General features: G+C 44.2%; 1 protein-coding gene across 2 annotated transcripts in view; it reads left to right on the top strand.

The window, feature by feature from the left end:
* The window catches only part of LOC306919899 (leucine zipper protein 2-like), a 323,380-nt gene extending 301,832 nt beyond the window's left edge, over positions 1-21,548 (top strand). The window contains exons 11-13 of one of the 2 annotated variants that reach the window (XM_079496451.1): positions 4,708-4,812; positions 10,093-10,302; positions 17,981-21,548. In XM_079496451.1, coding sequence (XP_079352577.1) covers positions 4,708-4,812; positions 10,093-10,302; positions 17,981-18,367 — 702 coding nt within the window. In that variant the 3' untranslated portion in view covers positions 18,368-21,548. The remainder of the gene's footprint in view (positions 1-4,707; positions 4,813-10,092; positions 10,303-17,980) is intronic. The other variant, XM_079496452.1, reaches the window with a different exon arrangement.
* Positions 21,549-23,778: the final 2,230 nt, after the last annotated feature.

The following is a 23,778-nucleotide window of genomic DNA, read 5'->3' on the forward strand; positions in this document are numbered from 1 at the left end:
GGGGGTCCGTGGGCTAAAAAAATGTCAATTTGGGGGTCCTTGACATGAAAAAGTGTAGGAACCACTATAGATGTCTTTCTCAGGGATACCTTGACACATACAGTAGCTGGGGTGAACAGGTGTTATGGTCCAGCCTAGGGGTCACCAGGTGTAACATGGGGCGGCGATGGCTCAGGCCAGGGGTAGAGTGGCCACTAGGGGGCGGCGATGGCTCAGGCCAGGGGTAGAGTGGCCACTAGGGGGCGGCGATGGCTCAGGCCAGGGGTAGAGTGGCCACTAGGGGGCGGCGATGGCTCAGGCCAGGGGTAGAGTGGCTGGATGGTAACCGCAAGGTTGCCAGTTCGAATCCGGGCTCCCACAGAGTTAGTGTCGAAGTGTCATTGAGCAAGACACTGAACCCCTAATTGCTCCTGATGTGCTGGTTGGTGCCTTGCATGGTTTCCTCCGGCAACGGTGTATGAATGTGTGTGTGAGTGGGTGAATGTAATGCACCATCTATGTAAAGGTGTATGAATGTGTGTGTGAATGTGTGTGTGTGTGTGTGTGTGTGAATGGGTGAATGTAAAGCGCCTTGGATAAAGGCGCTTTATAAATGCACCAACTACCATAACATAATGGACTTCTTAGTTTCTTCTTCCCGGACCACAGTAAACACCAGTTCAGACATAAATGATTTATATTAACCACCATGGTCATTCTTAATTCTGCTATTAACATTCTTAATAGCAGATCTACAAGCTCAACTTGTAGATCTGCTATTTTTGAAAAATCGTGAAAATGTGCCTCAAATGTTTGATTATATATTATTACAGAGTGAACATTTTAACTCAAATCTTTGCTTCTGGGGAGTAACATTTGTGGGGTCCTTGACATGAAATATTGAGCACCAACTGATACAGAAACATAAGGTTTTTCAGAAAACTGTCAGGATTTTGAAGACATTTTTTAAATTTCGACATCAGGCCTAAATTGGTTGCAAGTGGCAAACAACAGAAGACTGGTGTGGTCGGAGGATGGTCAGTATAGACACTATGGGCAGACGTCTAAGCACTCACGCTCAGACACCACTCAGACACCACTCAGACCCTCTGGTAGTCAGCCACTAAATCAGTGGGTTGGAGTGGAGTGGAGTGGAGTGGAGTGGAGTGGAGTGGAGTGGAGTGGAGTGGAGTGGAGTGGAGTGGAGGAAGACGTGCAGACAGAGGGCAGGACACAACCAGTGGTGGAAAGTAACTAAGTACTTTTACTTAAGTACTGTACTTAAGTACAATTTTGAGGTATTTGTACTTTACTTGAGTACTTCCAATTTGCAGTACTTTTACTTACATACTTACTTACATCTCAGAGCCAACATTTTTGCTTTTACTTCACTACAATTATTTGAAAACCTTAGTTACTAGTTACTTTGGCGATTTTAATTTTGATTAGAAAACATACATTAACCACTATCTACAGATCTACAAGCTCCAAACAAGAGACCACCAAACAAGAGACCACCATTTGATGAGATTTATCAGTTCATTAGTGCATCTCCGGCCGATAGGTGAGAACGGGTTTGCCGACGTGCTAATGGGGGGATCATTGAAAACAAAGGCAGCTTGCATGCTGTGGTTTGCTACTAACAGAAATTGTCATACACAAGGGCTGCCAATGTAGGCTATCTTTTGTTGTTTTTCTTGTTTTTTCGCCACCTCTCTTTGAAGTTAGACTGGCAAGCTCTAAACTGACTGGGCTTCTGGACCCTACGCTGTGATCTCACACACACACACACACACACACACACATGCACACACACACACACACACACACACGCGCAAACACGGGCGCGCATTCAAAGTGGGTGCACCAACGCTTTCTTTCTCCTCTCTCGTGTCATGTTGTTTCAATGCTGTGCAGCCAGCGCACATACGGTATGCAGTGAAGCAACTCAGGCAAGGTGCAAGACTCCTGTCCCCTCTCTTCAAAGTTTCCGCCCATTCATCCCATTGAAAATTATGTTTAAGAAACTTTAGCTTTAGCTTCTCTGCTTCAGTGCCAGGCACAGCGCGTCTCTCCGTCTCTAGACTCCTCGACAACTAACTCCATGCAGAGAGATAGCTCCGCCCGCCTCTGCAAGCCACAAGCCCGCAACGCGGTGTAGGCTTGTAGATCAGATCTGTTCCCTGCGCGTCTATTGAAAGGGAATAAAATAAATAAATGGCATGTGACTGCGTGTCTGTGGGAACCGATAGAGAGAACCAAAATGTAATTATTGTAATGAGTACCCGGTACCCAAGCACGTTCGGTTCGGTACATGCTTGGTCCTGAGGTTCGGGACCCACCCTAAAGTCATGTAATGCAATCAAATAGGACTTTTCTGTTTGGATGTATGGGCTGTCAAGGCCAGAAAGTTGTTTTTGCCACTCAGTAGGCCTTCCTGCATAACTTCCGGGTATGACGATGATGTCACACGCATACCCTCTATTAGGATGGAATGTGAAATATCGGACAGATCCGTCTTGAACACATGACTATAGAGACAGTGTGCAACGATGGATTTTTGGACAGAATCTGGAGGAGTAATAGCAAATAATGTGTTTTTCAAAAATCGGCCCCATGGTGGCGCTATAACAGGCCGTTCTGGATAATTTGGGGCAGAGGTTCATCGTTGGCATCCAGGGAGTGTGCGTGCAAAATGTGGTATCGACCGGGTGAACGGCGCCGGAGATTAGCTGGTAACAGACGGACGGACGGACAGTCGGACACACACACACACACACACACACACACACACACACACACGGACAGACGGACGGACGGACGGACGGACGGAGTGCAAAACATACTACCCAACATACTACCCACGATCATCTGTAAACAATTCCCTCCCTATACACACACACACGCACGCACACATAGGGACAGAGAACTTCCGGTTGGAGAGTCACACACGTCTGCGTGTGCTCCAAACAATTGAGAAAATAAAACGAAGATAAACTGAGAAAAACAAATCAAATTGACCTTTAAGTACTATCAAAAGTACTATCAGCGCCAAGAGAATCAAATATGAGTGAAGGAGGTGATAAGAAATCTCAACTCCGAATTAGTAGAAAAGACTCTAAACGAGATGTCGGTAATGGAGGAGCTGAAGAAACTTCACATTTCCATGCTGTATTGATGTTGGCACCATAGAAGAGATAACGGGCTGATTTATGGTTGATCAGGCTGATTTATGGTTGATCAAAATAACAATTCTTCTACATTCTCTAATTGTGTAGAGTGTAGACTTCTTGTAAAATACCTTAAGTAATGCACAATAAGGAAACCAAATTGACTCGTAGCAGGTTTGTGTTTCAATGTTCTTGTGCACAGATATACTCTGTTGACTGGTGTCCTCCAGAGGTCTGTACTTGGTCGCCTACTCTTTTTTTCCCTTCGTTTCCCCCCCCCCTTTTTTTCTTATTCTTTTTTTTCCAAATGTATTTGCTGAAAATAGCCATGTTAACAAGTTAACACAATGATTGTGAGCTTGTAGATCTGCTACTTCCACTGAATGTTTAAACAAGATGGGAGAGTTAATCCACAAACTCTAGTCTTCTAGAATGAGCCATGCAATTGAGTGGTACAGTAATGTAACAAGTAACAGCTGTTGTTGATGAAGCTTAACTTTACTGTCATTATAGAGTAAACTAGAAAAAGTGCCCCTCGGGGCACAGATCTCCACCAGGGCAGGTCGGGTTGTGGCCTCCTGGTGGCGCTATAATAGGCCAATGTGAAAAGGGTGCCATTTCTTCATACGCCTTTGATGGCAATTGGATGTGTTTTGCAAAAATCAACCTGTTGGTGGCGCTATAACAGGCCAATGTGAAAAGAGTGGGATATATTCATCAGCGTAGTAAGAAAATGTGTGAAAGATTTCACGTAAATTGCATGCTGCGTTCATGATTTTAGGCTTTTTGTTCAAAACGGGGCAATCTTGCAAACTGTGAAAGCCAATTATAGACAATTAGGATGGAATATGAAATATCGGACAGATCAGACTTGAGCACATGACCATAGAGATACTGTGTAAGGATTTGTGAGATTTTTGGACAGAATCTGGAGGAGTAATATCAAAAAATGTGTTTCACAAAAGTCAGCCTCCTGGTGGCGCTATAAAAGGCAGATGCGGAAAAAGCAGGTCAAAGGTTTGTCCTTGGCCTCTAGGGAGTGTGCATGCAACGTTTCACGCAGATCGGTGCAGTTTTAGGTAAAAAATGTGAAAAGCTGCCTCATGGTGGCGCTATAACAGGCCGTTCTGGAAAATGCAGGGCAGAGGTTCATCGTTGGCATCCAGGGAGTGTGTGTGCAAAGTTTTGCATCGACCGGGTTAACGGTGCCGGAGATTAGCTGGTAACAGATGGACGGAAGGACGGACACACGGACGGAGTGCAAAACATACTCTCTCCCCATGCCTTCGGCCTGGTGGAGACAATTAGCACCACTCAGTGTCCATGATATATATATATGTTTTTAATTATTAATATTATGTATAATCTGGTCCACTCCACATCAACTGTCTTCTGTGAAACTAGCTGCTGTACAAGCTCACACCATGTCATGTTGCGAGATTGTCGATCGGTTATATGGATGCTACGGTTCAAGTGGTTAACTACGCTTGTGAGTGACAGCTGTCTCTGCTGTTATACTAATCATCAACACAATTTGTTTCCCCCTTTTCTTCCACAGGATATCTCTAAAGTTCAGCGAATTGTCACATCCAGTAAATTGCCCGTGAACCCGGGGGTAATGACGAGAGAGAGCGAAGGAACCCAGAAGTGCCAGATGGATTCAGTAAGTAATTAAACTGTAATAGTCTATCTGTGACCCTGGGACTGCAGGCGTCAGGGTTGTATGCTCATTGATTTTCCCCTTTAAAGCTTTCATCAGCAATCACTGTTGGTTTGATAACGGAAGACGGATGTTTAACAAGTTGTTGCTCGCGACGCCGTTCCCTGAGAAGCATCATCTTTTCACATTCTCACAGAGAGCTTTGGCTGATAGCAACAGTTGATTTGATTATGTTACACAGTAGGAATAAGCGACAGCCACCCTCTGGCAGATTCAGTGAGGATTATAAATCTGTTCAAAGCTTCATTTGGACAATTTATCAGTTGAATTCCTTGCTCTGGGGCACATTGAAGGAACACTTCACCTCTTCCATTCGACTTTCTGTTTTCCCCTGTGGTCAAAAATATCTACCACAGCTCACACTTACAGTCGAGATGAAACGGGAGGGGGGCAGTGCCGTCTCTACAGGGGGGCATTGCCCCCCCAGATTGGATTTTGTGCCCCTCCAGTCCAGATTGGCCCGTAGTAGGCTTACCCTACCCTACTGTACCAATATTTTTATGTTTTACAAATGTAAAATCTATAAGTTCTTCATGATTATTGTAAATATATACATGTTCAAATTAATTGAATAGTTAATAGAAATACAAGGTAATATATGCATGCAGAAGACATTATAATGCTCAACATATTTGTATTTCTTTGTTTGTTGTTAGTGCTGCTGCATACTTGTAGCCTTTTTCAAGCATCACTTTGTTAATAGGCGACTAATTGTTATACATAGGGGGGGTTTGAAAAATGAAGTGCCCCCTTTTGTAAAAAGTATTCCCCCCCTGCTGATTTGTGCCTCAGGCTTTGTGAGCTTGTAGATCGGCTATTTTCAGCATGCAACCAAGCGTAACATGACTTATACTGGATCTCTTGTCCACTAGTCCCTTCCTAACATTTTAGTCTAGTTTTTATTTGTTGACAAAATTGTCAGTATATTTAGTCATAGTTTTAGTCATCATGGCTTAGTTTTTATTTAGTTTTTATGTCGTTTTTGTCAGTGAAAAAGGATGAACATTTTTTGTCATAGTTTTAGTCGACGAAAACAACACTGTTCCATATAGGACTCCTTGTCATTGGCTCATCAGTAACTACTGATTTGATTCGGGTATAGCACATGGGAGAGACACGGTGCAGTCCAAGGGGCCATGGGAGACAGATAGATTATAGTAAAATAGTAATAATACCTTTAACCAATTCCAAGGTGTCACCGGGAGCTTACCATGTGCTATATCCAGGGTCCCTGGCCGTGCAACCCAGTTACTACCCAGTTCCTTCTCACTGATTCTCTTTCAGCCTCCAGTACTACGTCACCTTGTGAACCACTTGGATTAGACATCTCGGTTTAAGTTCTGTTTCGGACACCATTTCAGCAGATCTTGGTTTAGGTTAAACCAGATCAGCTTCTGGTCTCTTTCCAGTGCAGTCCACAGGGCCATGGGTGACAGATCAGCTTCTGGTCTCTTTCCAGTGCAGTCCACAGGGCCACGGGGTGACAGATCAGCTTCTGGTCTCTTTCCAGTGCAGTCTACAGGGCCACGGGGTGACAGATCAGCTTCTGGTCTCTTTCCAGTGCAGTCCACAGGGCCACGGGGTGACAGATCAGCTTCTGGCCTCTTTCCAGTGCAGTCCACAGGGCCACGGGGTGACAGATCAGAGAGCTTCTGGTCTCTTTCCAGTGCAGTCCACAGGGCCATGGGGTGACAGATCAGCTTCTGGTCTCTTTCCAGTGCAGTCCACAGGGCCACGGGGTGACAGATCAGCTTCTGGCCTCTTTCCAGTGCAGTCCACAGGGCCACGGGGTGACAGATCAGACAGCTTCTGGTCTCTTTCCAGTGCAGTCCACAGGGCCACGGGGTGACAGATCAGCTTCTGGTCTCTTTCCGGTGCAGTCCACAGAGCCACGGGGTGACAGATCAGCTTCTGGCCTCTTTCCAGTGCAGTCCACAGGGCCACGGGGTGACAGATCAGCTTCTGGCCTCTTTCCAGTGCAGTCCACAGGGCCACGGGGTGACAGATCAGCTTCTGGCCTCTTTCCAGTGCAGTCCACAGGGCCATGGGGTGACAGATCAGCTTCTGGTCTCTTTCCAGTGCAGTCCACAGGGCCACGGGGTGACAGATCAGCTTCTGGTCTCTTTCCAGTGCAGTCCACAGGGCCACGGGGTGACAGATCAGACAGCTTCTGGTCTCTTTCCAGTGCAGTCCACAGGGCCACGGGGTGACAGATCAGCTTCTGGTCTCTTTCCGGTGCAGTCCACAGAGCCACGGGGTGACAGATCAGCTTCTGGTCTCTTTCCAGTACAGTCCACAGGGCCATGGGGTGACAGATCAGCTTCTGGCCTCTTTCCAGTGCAGTCCACAGGGCCACGGGGTGACAGATCAGCTTCTGGCCTCTTTCCAGTGCAGTCCACAGGGCCACGGGGTGACAGATCAGCTTCTGGCCTCTTTCCAGTGCAGTCCACAGGGCCACGGGGTGACAGATCAGCTTCTGGCCTCTTTCCAGTGCAGTCCACAGGGCCACGGGGTGACAGATCAGAGAGCTTCTGGTCTCTTTCCAGTGCAGTCCACAGGGCCATGGGGTGACAGATCAGCTTCTGGTCTCTTTCCAGTGCAGTCCACAGGGCCACGGGGTGACAGATCAGCTTCTGGTCTCTTTCCAGTGCAGTCCACAGGGCCACGGGGTGACAGATCAGACAGCTTCTGGTCTCTTTCCAGTGCAGTCCACAGGGCCACGGGGTGACAGATCAGCTTCTGGTCTCTTTCCGGTGCAGTCCACAGAGCCACGGGGTGACAGATCAGCTTCTGGTCTCTTTCCAGTGCAGTCCACAGGGCCATGGGGTGACAGATCAGCTTCTGGCCTCTTTCCAGTGCAGTCCACAGGGCCACGGGGTGACAGATCAGCTTCTGGTCTCTTTCCAGTGCAGTCCACAGGGCCATGGGGTGACAGATCAGCTTCTGGTCTCTTTCCAGTGCAGTCCACAGGGCCACGGGGTGACAGATCAGCTTCTGGTCTCTTTCCGGTGCAGTCCACAGGGCCATGGGGTGACAGATCAGCTTCTGGCCTCTTTCCAGTGCAGTCCACAGGGCCATGGGGTGACAGATCAGACAATGCTTCTGGTCTCTTTCCGGTGCAGTCCACAGAGCCATGGGGTGACAGATCAGACAATGCAGTCCAGACGGGGATGCCACCTGGACAGGAAATTACCCTCACAGGAGTCTGTCCCGTAATTAAACTGTGCCGAAACGATCGTTGCTGGCCGGCGTCCAATTACTGATGATATAATTTTGACAGGCCTGTACGATGCAGAACCCTGCAGCAAGAGGCAGAAGCAGCACTGTGATAGAGATAAGAAGAGACCTTATATTTGAAACAGAGTCTCAGATATTGTTTACTCATCTCTCTCTCTGAGTGAGTGTTCCTGAACAAACACAGAGCCAGCTTGTACATTCTATAGTTCCTCTCTCTTGTTCTCGATTCTAATGATTATGTATACTATGTTTTTTATACTCTGTCTTTATACTTGTCTACTGTGAAGCACTTTGGTCAATTTCGGTTGTGTAAATGTGCTATATAAATAAAGGTTGATTGATTGATTGATTGATATAGAATCACATCAGCCATTTCAAAATCATAATGGGGGAAAAAAAGGAATGTTCCACAATGATGATGGATTGACAGCATTTTATAGAAAGATTATCGTCATACAAGGGGCTCAACAGTCTGGCTTGCTAGACCAGAGCTGTCAGTCCTCTCTCTGCCTGCCCGATGCCCCCCCCCCATCTGGCAATGGTTTCAGATTACATACATGTATACATATAGGGGCATTACCTTTAATCCACCCGACACTCAAACATATCATTATTACGTCACCATCGAGAGCCAGTTATACCCTGGCATTGGTACATATCTTCATTACGTCATACGCAGCTACGGACATACACATCAAACGACCCAAGTAACCACAGTATACTGCTAATCAATGTACAGATTACATATACATATATACATAGAGGCATTTCCTTTAATCCACCCGACACTGAAACATATCTTTATTACGTCACCATTGAGAGCCAGTTATTCCCTGGCATTGGTACATATATTCATGTAATGATTCATTTGTGCTTGATATGGCATTGGTTTCAGATTACATATATACATGTATGTATATGTAAGTTGTATATATGTATATGTAATTTGTAAATTGAAACGTAGTATACTGTGGTTGCTTGGATCGTTTTATGCGTATGCCGTGGCTGCGTATGACGTAAGGAGTTAGGGCCGATTCATACTCCTATTTTACCACTGTTTCGGCGCTGTAGTGCCGAAATGATTTCGGCTCGTCAGAAATTTTCAGTAGCACCGAAGAGCCGACTTTAGGACGGTAATAATAAATAATATTATACTATATACGTGATAACATATATTCTTTCAACTGATATACATTTTTTTTCATCTGATATCCATGTTTTATTTTTCTTTGAGATCTTGGATCTTGGACACTTCTAAACCGATGGGATTGTATTTATTTTATAGATAGAAGCTTTTACCATACTTCAAAATACTATTTTTTTTTACCTCCAATGACTAGGTACGTAGCACATAGCTAAACCTAATAATTCAATATTGAAACCAATATTTCAGAGAGGCTGAGATTTGAAAGTTCGTAGCGACAGTACTTGCGTGCTCTGCTTGCGCACTAGTAGGCCATTTATGGCCTACTTGTGTGCAACAAGCAAGTAGGCACTCGACAGAGTGCAGTTGTAGTTTTGACTATTTTGCTACAAGGTTGAATATAAGGGAAATAGATAGTGATACACATATGGTTCTATATTCTAATATACATGTTCCACAAGGCAAGTTGCGTAAGCGTTTCACTGTAAATTTGCACTCTTAACACTTTTCAACAAAAAAGAGAGAGACGGTACATCGATATTCACCAAAGATTGATACTACAGTGGTTCTCAACCTTTTCAGGCCTTGACCCTCCAAAATAATAATATTTGAACTGGTGACCCTCCAAATGAATCATATTTGAACTGGTGACGCCCAATTCTGCTAAGCACTTGGAATTGTAGAGCTGAGCCATTACACTTTGTTTGACTCAGTTCCTATTGAACTGACTGAAACAGTCTAAAAGGATGTCACAGAACAAAGTCCTTGCGGTCTTGTTTCAAGGACTTTTCCACAGATAAACATTGTGAAAATATCTGTATCTGTCTGTATTCCTTCTTTAGAATGGATCTCATTGCTTTCACAACGAGACACAGGACTCAGAAAGTAAAAAGCTACATCAACAACAGCAACAGCAACGGCTGCTACTACAACTACAACAGCAGCAGCAACTACAACAGCAGCAGCAGCAACTACAACAGCAGCAGCAACAACAGCAACTACAAGAGCAGCAACTACAACAGCAGCAGCAGCAGCAGCAGCAGCAACACCAGGTGAGGTTTCAACTTGTTTTTTTAGGGAAACTATTTACTTGATATAACACAGATAGGCTAAACCCTACACAGACCCTACTATAACACAGATAGGCTAAACCCTACTTCATTGAACAGATATAACACAGATAGGCTAAACCCTACACAGACCCTACTTCATTGAACAGAATTCACCAAACAAACTCTTCAGTGAAAGTATCTGATCTACAAGCCATTAGGCCCTATAATTGCTTGTTCCCTGTATAGAGCTAGTTCCCTGTATAGAGCTAGTTCCCTGTATAGAGCTAGTTCCCCGTATAGAGCTAGTTCCCTGTATAGAGCTAGTTCCCTGTATAGAGCTAGTTCCCCGTATAGAGCTTGTTCCCTGTATAGAGCTGACAAAGTAGAGCTATTATATATACTTCAACTTGGATATTTCAAGGTTCTTTTAGGGAATAATATATTGTGGACAAAACGTACCACCAAAAGGCAATAGTTGCAGGAAAAAAAAAACTCTACCTCAGTCCTTTTGAATAGAGTAACACCTGTTTATGTGAGACCTATTGAATAGAGACAGAGTAAAGGTCTCCACACACCGAGACCTATTGAATAGAGACAGAGTAAAGGTCTCCACACACCGAGACCTATTGAATAGAGACAGAGTAAAGGTCTCCACACACCCTATTGAATAGAGACAGAGTAAAGGTCTCCACACACCCTATTGAATAGAGACAGAGTAAAGGTCTCCACACACCCTATTGAATAGAGACAGAGTAAAGGTCTCCACACACCGAGACCTATTGAATAGAGACAGAGTAAAGGTCTCCACACACCGAGACCTATTGAATAGAGACAGAGTAAAGGTCTCCACACACCCTATTGAATAGAGACAGAGTAAAGGTCTCCACACACCCTATTGAATAGAGACAGAGTAAAGGTCTCCACACACCCTATTGAATAGAGGCAGAGTAAAGGTCTCCACACACCCTATTGAATAGAGACAGAGTAAAGGTCTCCACACACCGGGCCCTATTGAATAGAGACAGAGTAAAGGTCTCCACACACCCTATTGAATAGAGACAGAGTAAAGGTCTCCACACACCCTATTGAATAGAGACAGAGTAAAGGTCTCCACACACCGGGCCCTATTGAATAGAGACAGAGTAAAGGTCTCCACACACCGGGACCTATTGAATAGAGACAGAGTAAAGGTCTCCACACACCGGGACCTATTGAATAGAGACAGAGTAAAGGTCTCCACACACCGAGACCTATTGAATAGAGACAGAGTAAAGGTCTCCACACACCGAGACCTATTGAATAGAGACAGAGTAAAGGTCTCCACACACCGGGCCCTATTGAATAGAGACAGAGTAAAGGTCTCCACACACCCTATTGAATAGAGACAGAGTAAAGGTCTCCACACACCCTATTGAATAGAGACAGAGTAAAGGTCTCCACACACCCTATTGAATAGAGACAGAGTAAAGGTCTCCACACACCCTATTGAATAGAGACAGAGTAAAGGTCTCCACACACCGGGCTCAGAGTAAAGGTCTCCACACACCGAGACCTATTGAATAGAGACAGAGTAAAGGTCTCCACACACCGGGACCTATTGAATAGAGACAGAGTAAAGGTCTCCACACACCGTGACCTATTGAATAGAGACAGAGTAAAGGTCTCCACACACCCTATTGAATAGAGACAGAGTAAAGGTCTCCACACACCCTATTGAATAGAGACAGAGTAAAGGTCTCCACACACCGTGACCTATTGAATAGAGACAGAGTAAAGGTCTCCACACACCGAGACCTATTGAATAGAGACAGAGTAAAGGTCTCCACACACCGAGACCTATTGAATAGAGACAGAGTAAAGGTCTCCACACACCGTGACCTATTGAATAGAGACAGAGTAAAGGTCTCCACACACCGAGACCTATTGAATAGAGACAGAGTAAAGGTCTCCACACACCGAGACCTATTGAATAGAGACAGAGTAAAGGTCTCCACACACCCTATTGAATAGAGACAGAGTAAAGGTCTCCACACACCGAGACCTATTGAATAGAGACAGAGTAAAGGTCTCCACACACCCTATTGAATAGAGACAGAGTAAAGGTCTCCACACACCGGGCCCTATTGAATAGAGACAAAGTAAAGGTCTCCACACACCCTATTGAATAGAGACAGAGTAAAGGTCTCCACACACCGGGCTCAGAGTAAAGGTCTCCACACACCGGGCGAGACCTATTGAATAGAGACAGAGTAAAGGTCACACCGGGCGCCAATCGGATGTGAATTCGGATTTTTAGCGGCGTTTCTCCATCGGTTTTCCGAAAAACGCGGCCGGTGTACAACCACCTTAACACCTGTTTATGTACTTCGACATCAGTCCTACAGTAAAACCTGTTTGGTGCTGGCAGATGGCATTGCTTCTCGCCTCAGTGCACTGGAATGTTTCTGTGTTACTAATCAGCATTCTAAGTGGCTGGATTTTCTCAACATACTGTAGACTGTGATGGGTGTAGTGGTCTTGTCAGGGACGGAGGAGCACTGTTTTTCTTCTTGTTCTTTTTTTTATTTTATTTTTTTGTGACGTGTTGTCAGCTTGTAAGCGCCTTTATCCAAAGCACTATACAATGTGCAATTACATATACCCATTCACAAACCTATGGCGGAGGAAAGCATGCACCAACACCGACCTGTTCATTGGGAGCAATTGGGGGTCTTGCTACAAGGACACTTCAACACCAACTCAGGGGTGCAGAGTTCGGGATTGAACTGGGACCCTTCCACTTTCCCAAGGACACCAACTCAGGGGTGCAGAGTTGGGGATTGAACTGGGACCCTTCCACTTTCAGGGGTGCAGAGTTGGGGATTGAACTGGGACCCTTCCACTTTCCCAAGGACACCAACTCAGGGATGCAGAGTTGGGGATTGAACTGGGACCCTTCCACTTTCAGGGGTGCAGAGTTGGGGATTGAACTGGGACCCTTCCACTTTCAGGGGTGCAGAGTTGGGGATTGAACTGGGACCCTTCCACTTTCAGGGGTGCAGAGTTGGGGATTGAACTGGGACCCTTCCACTTTCAGGGGTGCAGAGTTGGGGATTGAACTGGGACCATTCCACTTTCCCACGCGGCCGCTCTACCTCCTGAGTCACTGCTGCCCCATGTTTTTTTTCCGACACTGAGCGCAACAAAGTTTATCGTATCGGTGCATAAAAGTTTTTTTTCTTCATTTCAAACTCCCTATAACTCCGCTTAAAGGTTCTTAAATTGGAATATTTCAGAAAGCCTGTCGTTAGAAGGAGCATGTACAGTATCAACAGGACACACAATTTCTCTTTTGGACTTTAGACCTGAAAAGATTTGGGAACACCTGTTCCACAACACCCACACCCATCTAGACCTGAAAAGATTTGGGAACACCTGTTCCACAACACCCACACCCATCTAAACCTGAAAAGATTTGGGAACACCTGTTCCACAACACAACCACACCCAACTAGACCTGAAAAGATTTGGGAACACCTGTTCCACAACACAACCACACCCATCTAGACCTGAAAAGATTTGGGAACACCTGTTCCACAACACCCACACCCATCTAGACCTGAAAAGATTTGGGAACACCTGTTCCACAACACCCACACCCATCTAGACCTGAAAAGATTTGGGAACACCTGTTCCACAACACCCACACCCATCTAGACCTGAAAAGATTTGGGAACACCTGTTCCACAACAACCACACCCATCTAGACCTGAAAAGATTTGGGAACACCTGTTCCACAACACCCACCTTGGTGATGGTGGTGGTCCTTGGTGATGGTGGTGGTCCTTGGTGATGGTGGTGGTCCTTGGTGATGGTGGTGGTCCTTGGTGATGGTGGTGGTCCTTGGTGATGGTGGTGGACTGGTGGTGGTGGTGGTCCTTGGTGAGGGTGGTGGTCCTTGGTGATGGTGGTGGTCCTTGGTGGTGATGGTGGTGGTCCTTGGTGATGGTGGTGGACTGGTGGTGGTGGTGGTCATTGGTGAGGGTGGTGGTCCTTGGTGATGGTGGTGGACTGGTGGTGGTCCTTGGTGATGGTGGTGGTCCTTGGTGGTGATGGTGGTGGTCCTTGGTGATGGTGGTGGACTGGTGATGGTGGTGGTCCTTGGTCCTGGTGGTCCATGAAGCAAGCAGTGGTTCTCAAACTGAAGGACCCCTTACAGGTCCATTTGGTTCCATTTGTACACTCTCAGAGTTACAGACACGCACCTCTGCAAAGGTCCATTTGGAACCCCCTCAAGGAACCCTGGACCCCACATTGAGAACCTTAACAAGGCCTCTTAAGGCTTCAGGATGTTGCAGGTTTGGAGAATGGCACCATCTGCATCTTCCCAAAGTGCCCATTATTGAGACGCAAAACCAAGGCAAGTCTTCCCGGGTCTTCGGGCTTTGCATTCGTGCTGTTGATGCCACAGCTCTTAAGAGTCTTGCTGTCGTCGATCTGCTTCTCGTTGTAGAAAAGCCTTTGTTCTTCTGGAGCTCTGTTCAGGATTCCCTGCACGATGCGCTTCAGCTCATAGACGCTGGTGGACTCCTTGACGTCTGTGAGGATACAGGTCTTCTCATGTTTGATCATAAGGTGGATGGCAGCCATTTTGAGCGTCTGATAATTCCTACAACTTCCAGAAACCTCTCGGCGACTTAAATACAGCTCAAGATCGGACTCATCGTGACCTATTGATGATGCACGTCCCTTTTGTGCCTATATATGGATGCACATATACTATATATGGATGCACATATACTATATATGGATGCACATATACTATATATGGATGCACATATACTATATATGGATGCACATATACTATATATGGATGCACATATACTATATATGGATGCACATATACTATATATGGATGCACATATACTATATATGGATGCACATATACTATATATGGATGCACATATACTATATATGGATGCACATATACTATATATGGATGCACATATACTCGGGTGAAGTGAGGAGCACTCTTAGACACATATGACGTACATTCTCCATTCATTGTCAATGGGAATTTGTGTAGGACGAAAATAGCCGATTTGCTCGTCCACATATGACGTAAATTCTCCATTCATTGTCAATAGAAATGTAATGTCTGTGTAAGATGAAAATCCACACTAATAGCTGAATATAGATAGGAGTGGCTAGCGCCTCTCAAAAATACATCAAAAAAAATAATTCAAGTTTTATTTATTCTCGAAATTAATTTAGTAATTAAAGTAATTAAACTCATTTTCAGTGTCGTCGAGTAATACAATATCATATAGAAAAAACATCACAATACATCAGAAAATCAGGAAAAGGAAAACAAAAGGTATACATGTGAATTACGTAGGTTTACATAATTATAAAAAGCTAAGACAAATGTCAAAACGATCTGAAAACAGTTACATATTGTGGGGATCTGTATGCTCACCCAGGTTTTAAAACGACTCGGGGGTACCAAAGACAATGTGTTAAGCGCAGCTTGACACCTCAGCATTGATTGCCTACACTTGGCCTACAGGGCACCGCTCCAAAAATGCATCTAGGTGCTCCAGTGTTTCCTTTAAGTTTGTTTGACCTGAGATCATATTCTAAAAAGGTCTTCTACATCCTGACAGTTTCCTGAAAAAGCTATGTTTCTGTGTCAGTCGTTCTTCGATTTTTCAAAAATAGCAGACCTACAAGCTCGTAGCGCGCCACTCGGTGGCGCGCTATGAGCTTGTAGATCTGCTATTTTTCAATAGCTAAAGCATAAAATAATGCTAACACCAAAAGGGGTTCCCGCCCAAAATGGGTTAAGTTTGTTTGTTTAGCTGTGTGCAGGTGCACGTTGTTTCCTTTTACGTCTGTTTGTTTGTGTGCAGGTGCACGTTGTTTCCTTTAGGTCTGTTTGTTTAGCTGTGTGCAGGTGCACGTTGTTTCCTTTAGGTCTGTTTGTTTGTGTGCAGGTGCACGTTGTTTCCTTTAGGTCTGTTTAGCTGTGTGCAGGTGCACGTTGTTTCCTTTAGGTCTGTTTGTTTGTGTGCAGGTGCACGTTGTTTCCTTTTAGGTCTGTTTGTTTGTGTGCAGGTGCACGTTGTTTCCTTTAGGTCTGTTTGTTTAGCTGTGTTCAGGTGCACGTTGTTTCCTTTAGGTCTGTTTGTTTGTGTGCAGGTGCACGTTGTTTCCTTTAGGTCTGTTTGTTTAGCTGTGTTCAGGTGCACGTTGTTTGCTTTAGGTCTGTTTGTTTAGCTGTGTTCAGGTGCACGTTGTTTCCTTTAGGTCTGTTTGTTTAGCTGTGTGCAGGTGCACGTTGTTTCCTTTAGGTCTATCTGTTTAGCTGTGTGCAGGTGCACGTTGTTTCCTTTAGGTCTATCTGTTTAGCTGTGTGCAGGTGCACGTTGTTTCCTTTAAGTGTGTTTGTTTAGCTGTGTGCAGGTTGTTTCCTTTTAGGTCTGTTTGTTTGTGTGCAGGTGCACATTTTAGTTTCCTCTGTCTGTTTGTTTTTAGCTGTGTTCAGGGGCATGTTGTTTCCTCTGTCTGTTTTTTTTCTAGCTGTGTTCAGGGGCATGTTGTTTGTTTTTGCTTCATGCAAAGCACCAGAGCCCTGACACCTGTTCTGACACGGCTGATGCAAAAATCCAATAATTTGCAAGCAGTGAGCGAGCCTGGCGGCATCCACCCATGTGACATTATATGGTAAACACCAAACGGATGCTTTGATGACTTTACTTCAGGCTGTGGCATTACTCTGTACTCTGTACTCTGTACTCTGTACTCTTTACTCTGTACTCTGTACTCTGTACTCTGTACTTCAGGCTGTGGCATTACTCTGTACTCTGTACTCTGTACTCTGTACTCTGTACTATTTACTTCAGGCTGTGGCATTATTCTTGTTCCCCTGAACATTGTTCAAACGTGTCAACAAACACCTCAAATACCCCTCCCCCAACAGAAAGCAACCATCCAACCAACCTTACAATACGTTACGATGCAATAATGTTTCTTAAAGGAGCATTCAGTGATTTGGAAAAGAACCCGGTCCGCCCCGGTAACAAGATGTGCACATGCACACGCTCTACAGTGGGGGAAGTACAACAGACCAACAGCACGTGCACCAATGCCCGCCCCACTCGATCATGATTGGAGGAAGGCCCCTCTCATCCTGATTGGATGAAGGCTTTGCCACCCAAAGCCCAAACCGAAACTAGGGTTTTTTGACCCCAGGGGCTCACTGGGGACAGGGAGGAACTCCTTATATGGTCAGCACACTCTATAGTAGGGATGATTATCCAAAAAATAAGAAACAATAAGTGATATTTGAATTAAGTGAAATCACTGAATATACCTTTAAGCACAATGTCAGGAGGAACTTCTACAATGGAAATATCTTCATCATCATAGTTAACCACATCATGAAACCTATTAGTCCCTATTCTCGGCAGATCATAATAGGTGAATATTCATTTGGTGTAGAGGGGCTCAAAAGGAAGCTATACCAAGTATACGTAGACACCTGGGGGACCTGGGGGACCCTGGTCAATGAAGTAGGGTATTATATTCAGACAAATACTACAAAATACATATTTATTGCATGCTTCTCTACTCGTCTAACTGTGAGCTATTATTGTGTCAGCCTTGTTCATTGTGAATCTCTGTGTTTTGAACCCAGCAGCAACGGAACCAGGAGGAGGTTGTGAAGCTCTGGGATCACAGCGAGGAGCCGGAGGAGCAGCAACGGAACCAGGAGGAGGTTGTGAAGCTCTCGGATCACAGCGAGGAGCCGGAGGAGCAGCAACGGAACCAGGAGGAGGTTGTGAAGCTCTCGGATCACAGCGAGGAGCCGGAGGAGCAGCAACGGAACCAGGAGGAGGTTGTGAAGCTCTCGGATCACAGCGAGGAGCCGGAGGGAAACAGGAGGAACCAGGAGGAGGTTGTGAAGCTCTCGGATCACAGCGAGGAGCCAGAGGGAAACAGTCACAGCGAGGAGCCGGAGGGAAACAGTCACAAAGACACAAAGCTAACAAACACAGCAGCTCAACAACACCACGGCGTATGATGCAACCATTCATTCCCAACATGAGGGCCAGGGCCCACTGGGGGCCCAACATGAGGGCCAGGGCCCACTGGGGGCCCAACATGAGGGCCAGGGCCCACTGGGGGGCCGTGGAGATATTGCAAAATGGTCCCCAAATAATTGGCAAAACACTACGATTGTTTTGATAATATAATATTAAATTAATATAACAGAAAAAGTAATATTTGTTCCTATATAGTTCCATTGATCCAAGCGGGAACACAATTGTTTGATAGATCATTTTAAATAAACGCTTTCGAGATTAACAGGTGGGCCCTGATCCAGAAAAAGGTTGATAACCTTAAAACCCCTCCACTGCCCGGGGGTCTTTCTTAGAGCACACATGGCGTACGCACATGCACGAATACAGCGCGCGCACACACGCACACACACGCGCACGCGTACGCACACACACACACACACACACACACACACACTCACACACACACACACACACACACACACACACACACGCACACGCGGACAAACACAATCTACACATACATACATACATACATACACATTGTTTGCAAACGCTGGCACACTGAAGATGTCATGAAATATCTGGAGACATTTGTATCTCTGGACTGAAACCCTGCATAGTGAAATGGCATGCATTCTAGACTTATTTTAAAGGTAGCAATCGCACTGTTTACATGTTTCATGATTGTTCATTTTTGTTATTTACCTATAATAACTGATATTTTCTGAGTGAGGACACTGCTTTCTAAATGTGTGATGTTTCTAGAAAACTCCCTGTGCACTGGTGAGGTCTCATACTGTATTATCCTACTGTATCCTGTACACCAGACTGAGAAAAGCAAAGCCACAATATTATGTCAAAACCTATTATGGCTGGACTGTGTATGAAACGCCTGAGATCTTTTAATTTGAAAGTGGTGGATACAGGAAGCGCCAACGCTTGGCCGGTGTTCGGTGATCAGGTTTTCGTATTATCCCCGTAGGTTTGGTTGTTTCAGTTTAATAGATCATCTGGAACCAAGCGTTGCAGACGTGTACTAGCATGGCCTTGCTAGTGGCACCAGCGGTGTCCAATGATAAGAAAAGGTTTGTAATTTGGATAAAGAAAACTACATCCCTTATCCTGGAAGGGTCCGTTGTTAGGCCAACGAAGTCTAAGGGCGGATTCAGACTGGGTCAGATTGATTCGAACTGTTCCCGAGTGCGATTGCCCGCTCCCCGCTGGCCAACATTTGACCATGGCCATGATTCTTCCGTACCCGAGTACTCTTCATTCAACTGTAATGGGAATTTATGCGTTTATGGGGCTTTGGGAGATAGAGAATGTCAGTTGATAAAAGAAGAGTCACTGGTCAGAGTTTAAAGCGAATAATAAAGTTTGACTGACGTCTTGAGTTACAATATTAACATAACAATACACAGCAGAGTGCGCTGACGGTTTTTGAAACATCCCAATGTAACGGCGTCTGTAATTATCGTATGACAGTGATGTCACTGACGCGTCCTATCTTAACAGAGATGTCACAGACTAAGCCTTGGTATCTTCTTCCTAGCAGCAACACTGGCTAGCTACACATGTGTTTATTTCTGTTTGTTTTTTCACAGTGGTGGTACCTACTCATTATTTCTTGTCAACATTGAGGTAGAACTATCAGAACGCATAACCGAGGTCAATGTGTCATTGTAAACCATGTATAAATGATATATGATTAGCAGACAGTCCACTTCCTTCTTTTGGTACGGATGACTTTCCCATTGGAGCGTTCCGTACCCAACTACCATCCAATGGGACCAGAGACTACCTCCCCGCTTTCTGGGGCACGGTATGCCTCGTTCACACTAATCACAACATCTGCACACCCGGGATCATAGTCTGAATCCGCCCTTATAGGAGGAGGTAAAGGAGGTACCACACCCGGGATCATAGTCTGAATCCGCCCTTATAGGAGGAACCATTGTAGAACCTTAGGTTGATGCTATGCAGATCTGTTCATATTTCTGAGGGGCGCTCGCGGTAGCCCCTCCTATGTCCAGCTTTGAGGGTTTGTGTAAACGCAAACATAGTTTTGCTACCACCACATATGACTAGTTTTGAGTGTTTGTGTATAAAGAAACTAGAGTGTAAACACAAACATTGACAATGAATGGCCAAGTTTTGAGTATTTGTGTAAACACAAACATTGAAGACAAAAGTGTGTACGCAAATTTTGATTGGCCGGAACGAGATGATGTATAATGATAAGAGCGCCTCTCACTTCACACGGGTGTGATTTTTAGGGTATGAAAGCTGTGTTCTGATTGGTTGTAAAACACAGCTTCTGGGAAAGTATACAAACGGAAGTCCCATCCAAGTATAGCCACTTTCAGCCGTAGTTCCAAGCTCTTCTTCCCGTGAGACGAGAACAGGCTGGGAATGAGGCCAGGCTGACAGGGCTGGGCCCGCTGTGGCGGTCCAGCAAAAAAAAGAGTGGAAAAAATATTAATCTTTACAGTGGATACAATTAGAAGAGTGGTTCTCAATCTGTGGGATGGTCCCCATATGATTTTGGGCTGGTCCCCAGATGACAGTGAAGTTACAACGAAAGCCTTTATAATACCTAAAAAAAGGAGAAAAAAATCCATTACTGCATCAAAAGTAATCAACACTATAATAAAGTAATCAATACTATCAAAACTTGTCAAACATTGGCCAAATTGTCAAATAATATAAGAAAGAGGCAAACATTTTGAAAATAGCCGGTCTACAAGCTTGTATCTGCTATTTTCACAATATTTATCTGTAGTACCGAGTCAAACTAAATGTAATTCCTCAATTCCTACAATTCCATGTGTTTGTGAGGATGGGGGAGTCCCCAGTTCAAATTATGATTATTTTTGGGGGGTCGTGGCCTGAAAAAGTTGAGAACACAATGCAATGTTAATTTACTCTTACACATAAAAAAGAAGAAAAAAAAAAAAGGCTGAAGTTGGCTGGCCAACTGTTCCACGTTTAATATTTCAGTGCTGTTTCTGTCTTTAACACGCCAGAGAGGCAGAACCAAAGACTCACACTGGGTCGTGTCCCTGAGAATGTGCCATGCACTGACTAGTTACTCCTAGCTACATGTATCTGTGTTATTTGACCTTTCTGTGTCCTTTAAATAAACTGTAATTTTCAGTAAATGTGTGACAAATAAATGGATATTTGTGGAGAAAACAAACCGAGTGTGTTTCTAATCAATAATAATAAAGGAATGGTGACGTTTAACCCATTCAAACTGGGAAAGCGTCTGTGTAATTAATGTTATACTTTTAAAAATAGCAGCTATGCAAGAATTAATGCAAAAAGTCATGAAAATATGTACAAATGTACATTTTTAAAGTGAACCTTTTTAAGTCAAATCTTTGCTTCTGGTGGTCCATGGAACAAAATGTTTTGAGATGCGGGTCGGCGGACCTTCACATGAAAAGGTTTGAAAACTACTGATAATATCAACATAATGTTTTTCAAAAAACGGAGGATTTAGAAGATTTTTCGGGGGAATAGGCCACAGGATTAATAGGTTAACTACCGAAGGTACTTGGTGTAGAGGGGGGGGGGCTAGTATAGTATAGTATAGTGCCTATATAAAAACACTGTGAAGCAGCTTTCTGCTTCTAGGGGCCGACGGTGTGGAACAAACTCCCACTGTACCTTCGACAGGCAGCCTCTGTAGACATTTTTAAAGCACAGCTCAAGACCAAGATGCTCCTATACAACAGCAATGTCAAGTCTGTTCTGCAACAGATGCCTCAGACGTATATGTCATCTTTTGGCCGAATAAAATATCAAACAATGAACTGTACAAACAAACAGGGAGCCGGAGCATTACAAAGGACATTACACACAGACGCCTGAGATGGCTAGGACATGTACTGAGGATGGAGCAGGACTGCATCACAAAGGTGGCCTTAAAGGGTCACTTCACCTCTGGAAGAAAATCCAGTCACTCAATGTTAATGGTATTTGTAATAGATAACAGTAGCACAATTTGAAATTTGCACCCTTTGACCAGAAAAAGAATGAAGTCTGTGTATTTGACTAGGGGTTGACTGGATTGCTGAATTCCTACAATGCCCATAATGCTTTCCTGCGCTGTTCCTCAGGGGGAGGCTTCGTGTAGGTGTGACTTTATGATCTTTATCCTCCCATTTTCTACAAACAACAAATACACATGGAAGTGACCCAGTGTTGCCATGTCTGCTTATTATAAGCAACTTTGGGTTTATTTTTGTTGCTTGTAAATATTGGTGGTTCACAATCACTGGTTGATGTTTCTTTTTTTTGACTTGTTTCTAAAATGTAGTTGATATTTGGGCTTTCATCCAAATGTTTTTCACACCAGTGGTTCTCCATGAACATGCCAAGGACCCCCAAATTAATTTGTATTTTTCCACGTAATGTGTGCCATGGAGCCCTGTGATGTGTTGTTAAAATGTTTCAAAGATATTCCACATTTGCACTTTATCCACTCAAGATTATTTTTTTTAAATAGCCGGCTTATGTGCCTAATAGGCACATAATATAAATAACCAAAAATATGTGCATATTGTTTTGAGGCTTGTTTGCACTTTGCATGGACATGGCTGCTTATTTCTCTCACAAAGTCAAAGAACTGGCAACCTTCATTTTTGCAAGAATAATAACAAACCACTTTTTGCTAGCATTTTTCGAGTGGATGACTAAACAACACGACATGAAGCCATGTGTTCTTTCTTGTACAACGTGAAGTCTGCTTCTCCTTTTTCTTGAACCAGTAAACGGTTGGACATTAGATTTGTTTTGGAAGAAAGTATTCACTCTTCAGGAATTAGACAGAGCCGCTGCAGCCACATCGATGCTGTCTGCGTTACGGTTGAAAATGGTCATGTAGCTTTTTATAGCAAAGCAAACTAAATATATATAAATTAGCATAGTATCACTAAACAAACGTGTTTTTCCTCAATTGTTTCGTCATTCCCACAGCATGAAGAAAGTCTGTGATTGATATTGAAGGGAGATATAATGCATTTTATAATAAAACAAAACGTAGCCTACGTTTCATATTCATGTGCGACTCTCAATAATTTCAGAGAACATGTTTCACTGTAACATTGTAACCACGTGTCATCATCATGCTTTTAATTAGTGGATATTGTTACATTATGTTTTACTGTAGTTCAACTGTATGGTAAGCAATCCCCAGCAAAATGATTACATGAAGAGAATGTACAACACGTTATGCAATATGCCATTTCTGCCAAATGAAATCGTTCAAATGAACACTAGATGGAATTTGGGTGCAACCTTTTTTCATTCTTTACATATAGTCAATGAGCAGCAAGCAGGTGTACATCATGTAAACGTTTTATTAGATAAACTTCATTATAGCTGTTTTCCAAGTTTTGAAATG

Source organism: Electrona antarctica, assembly GCF_951216825.1.
Source record: "Electrona antarctica genome assembly, chromosome: 3".
Taxonomy (NCBI): Eukaryota; Metazoa; Chordata; class Actinopteri; order Myctophiformes; family Myctophidae; genus Electrona; species Electrona antarctica.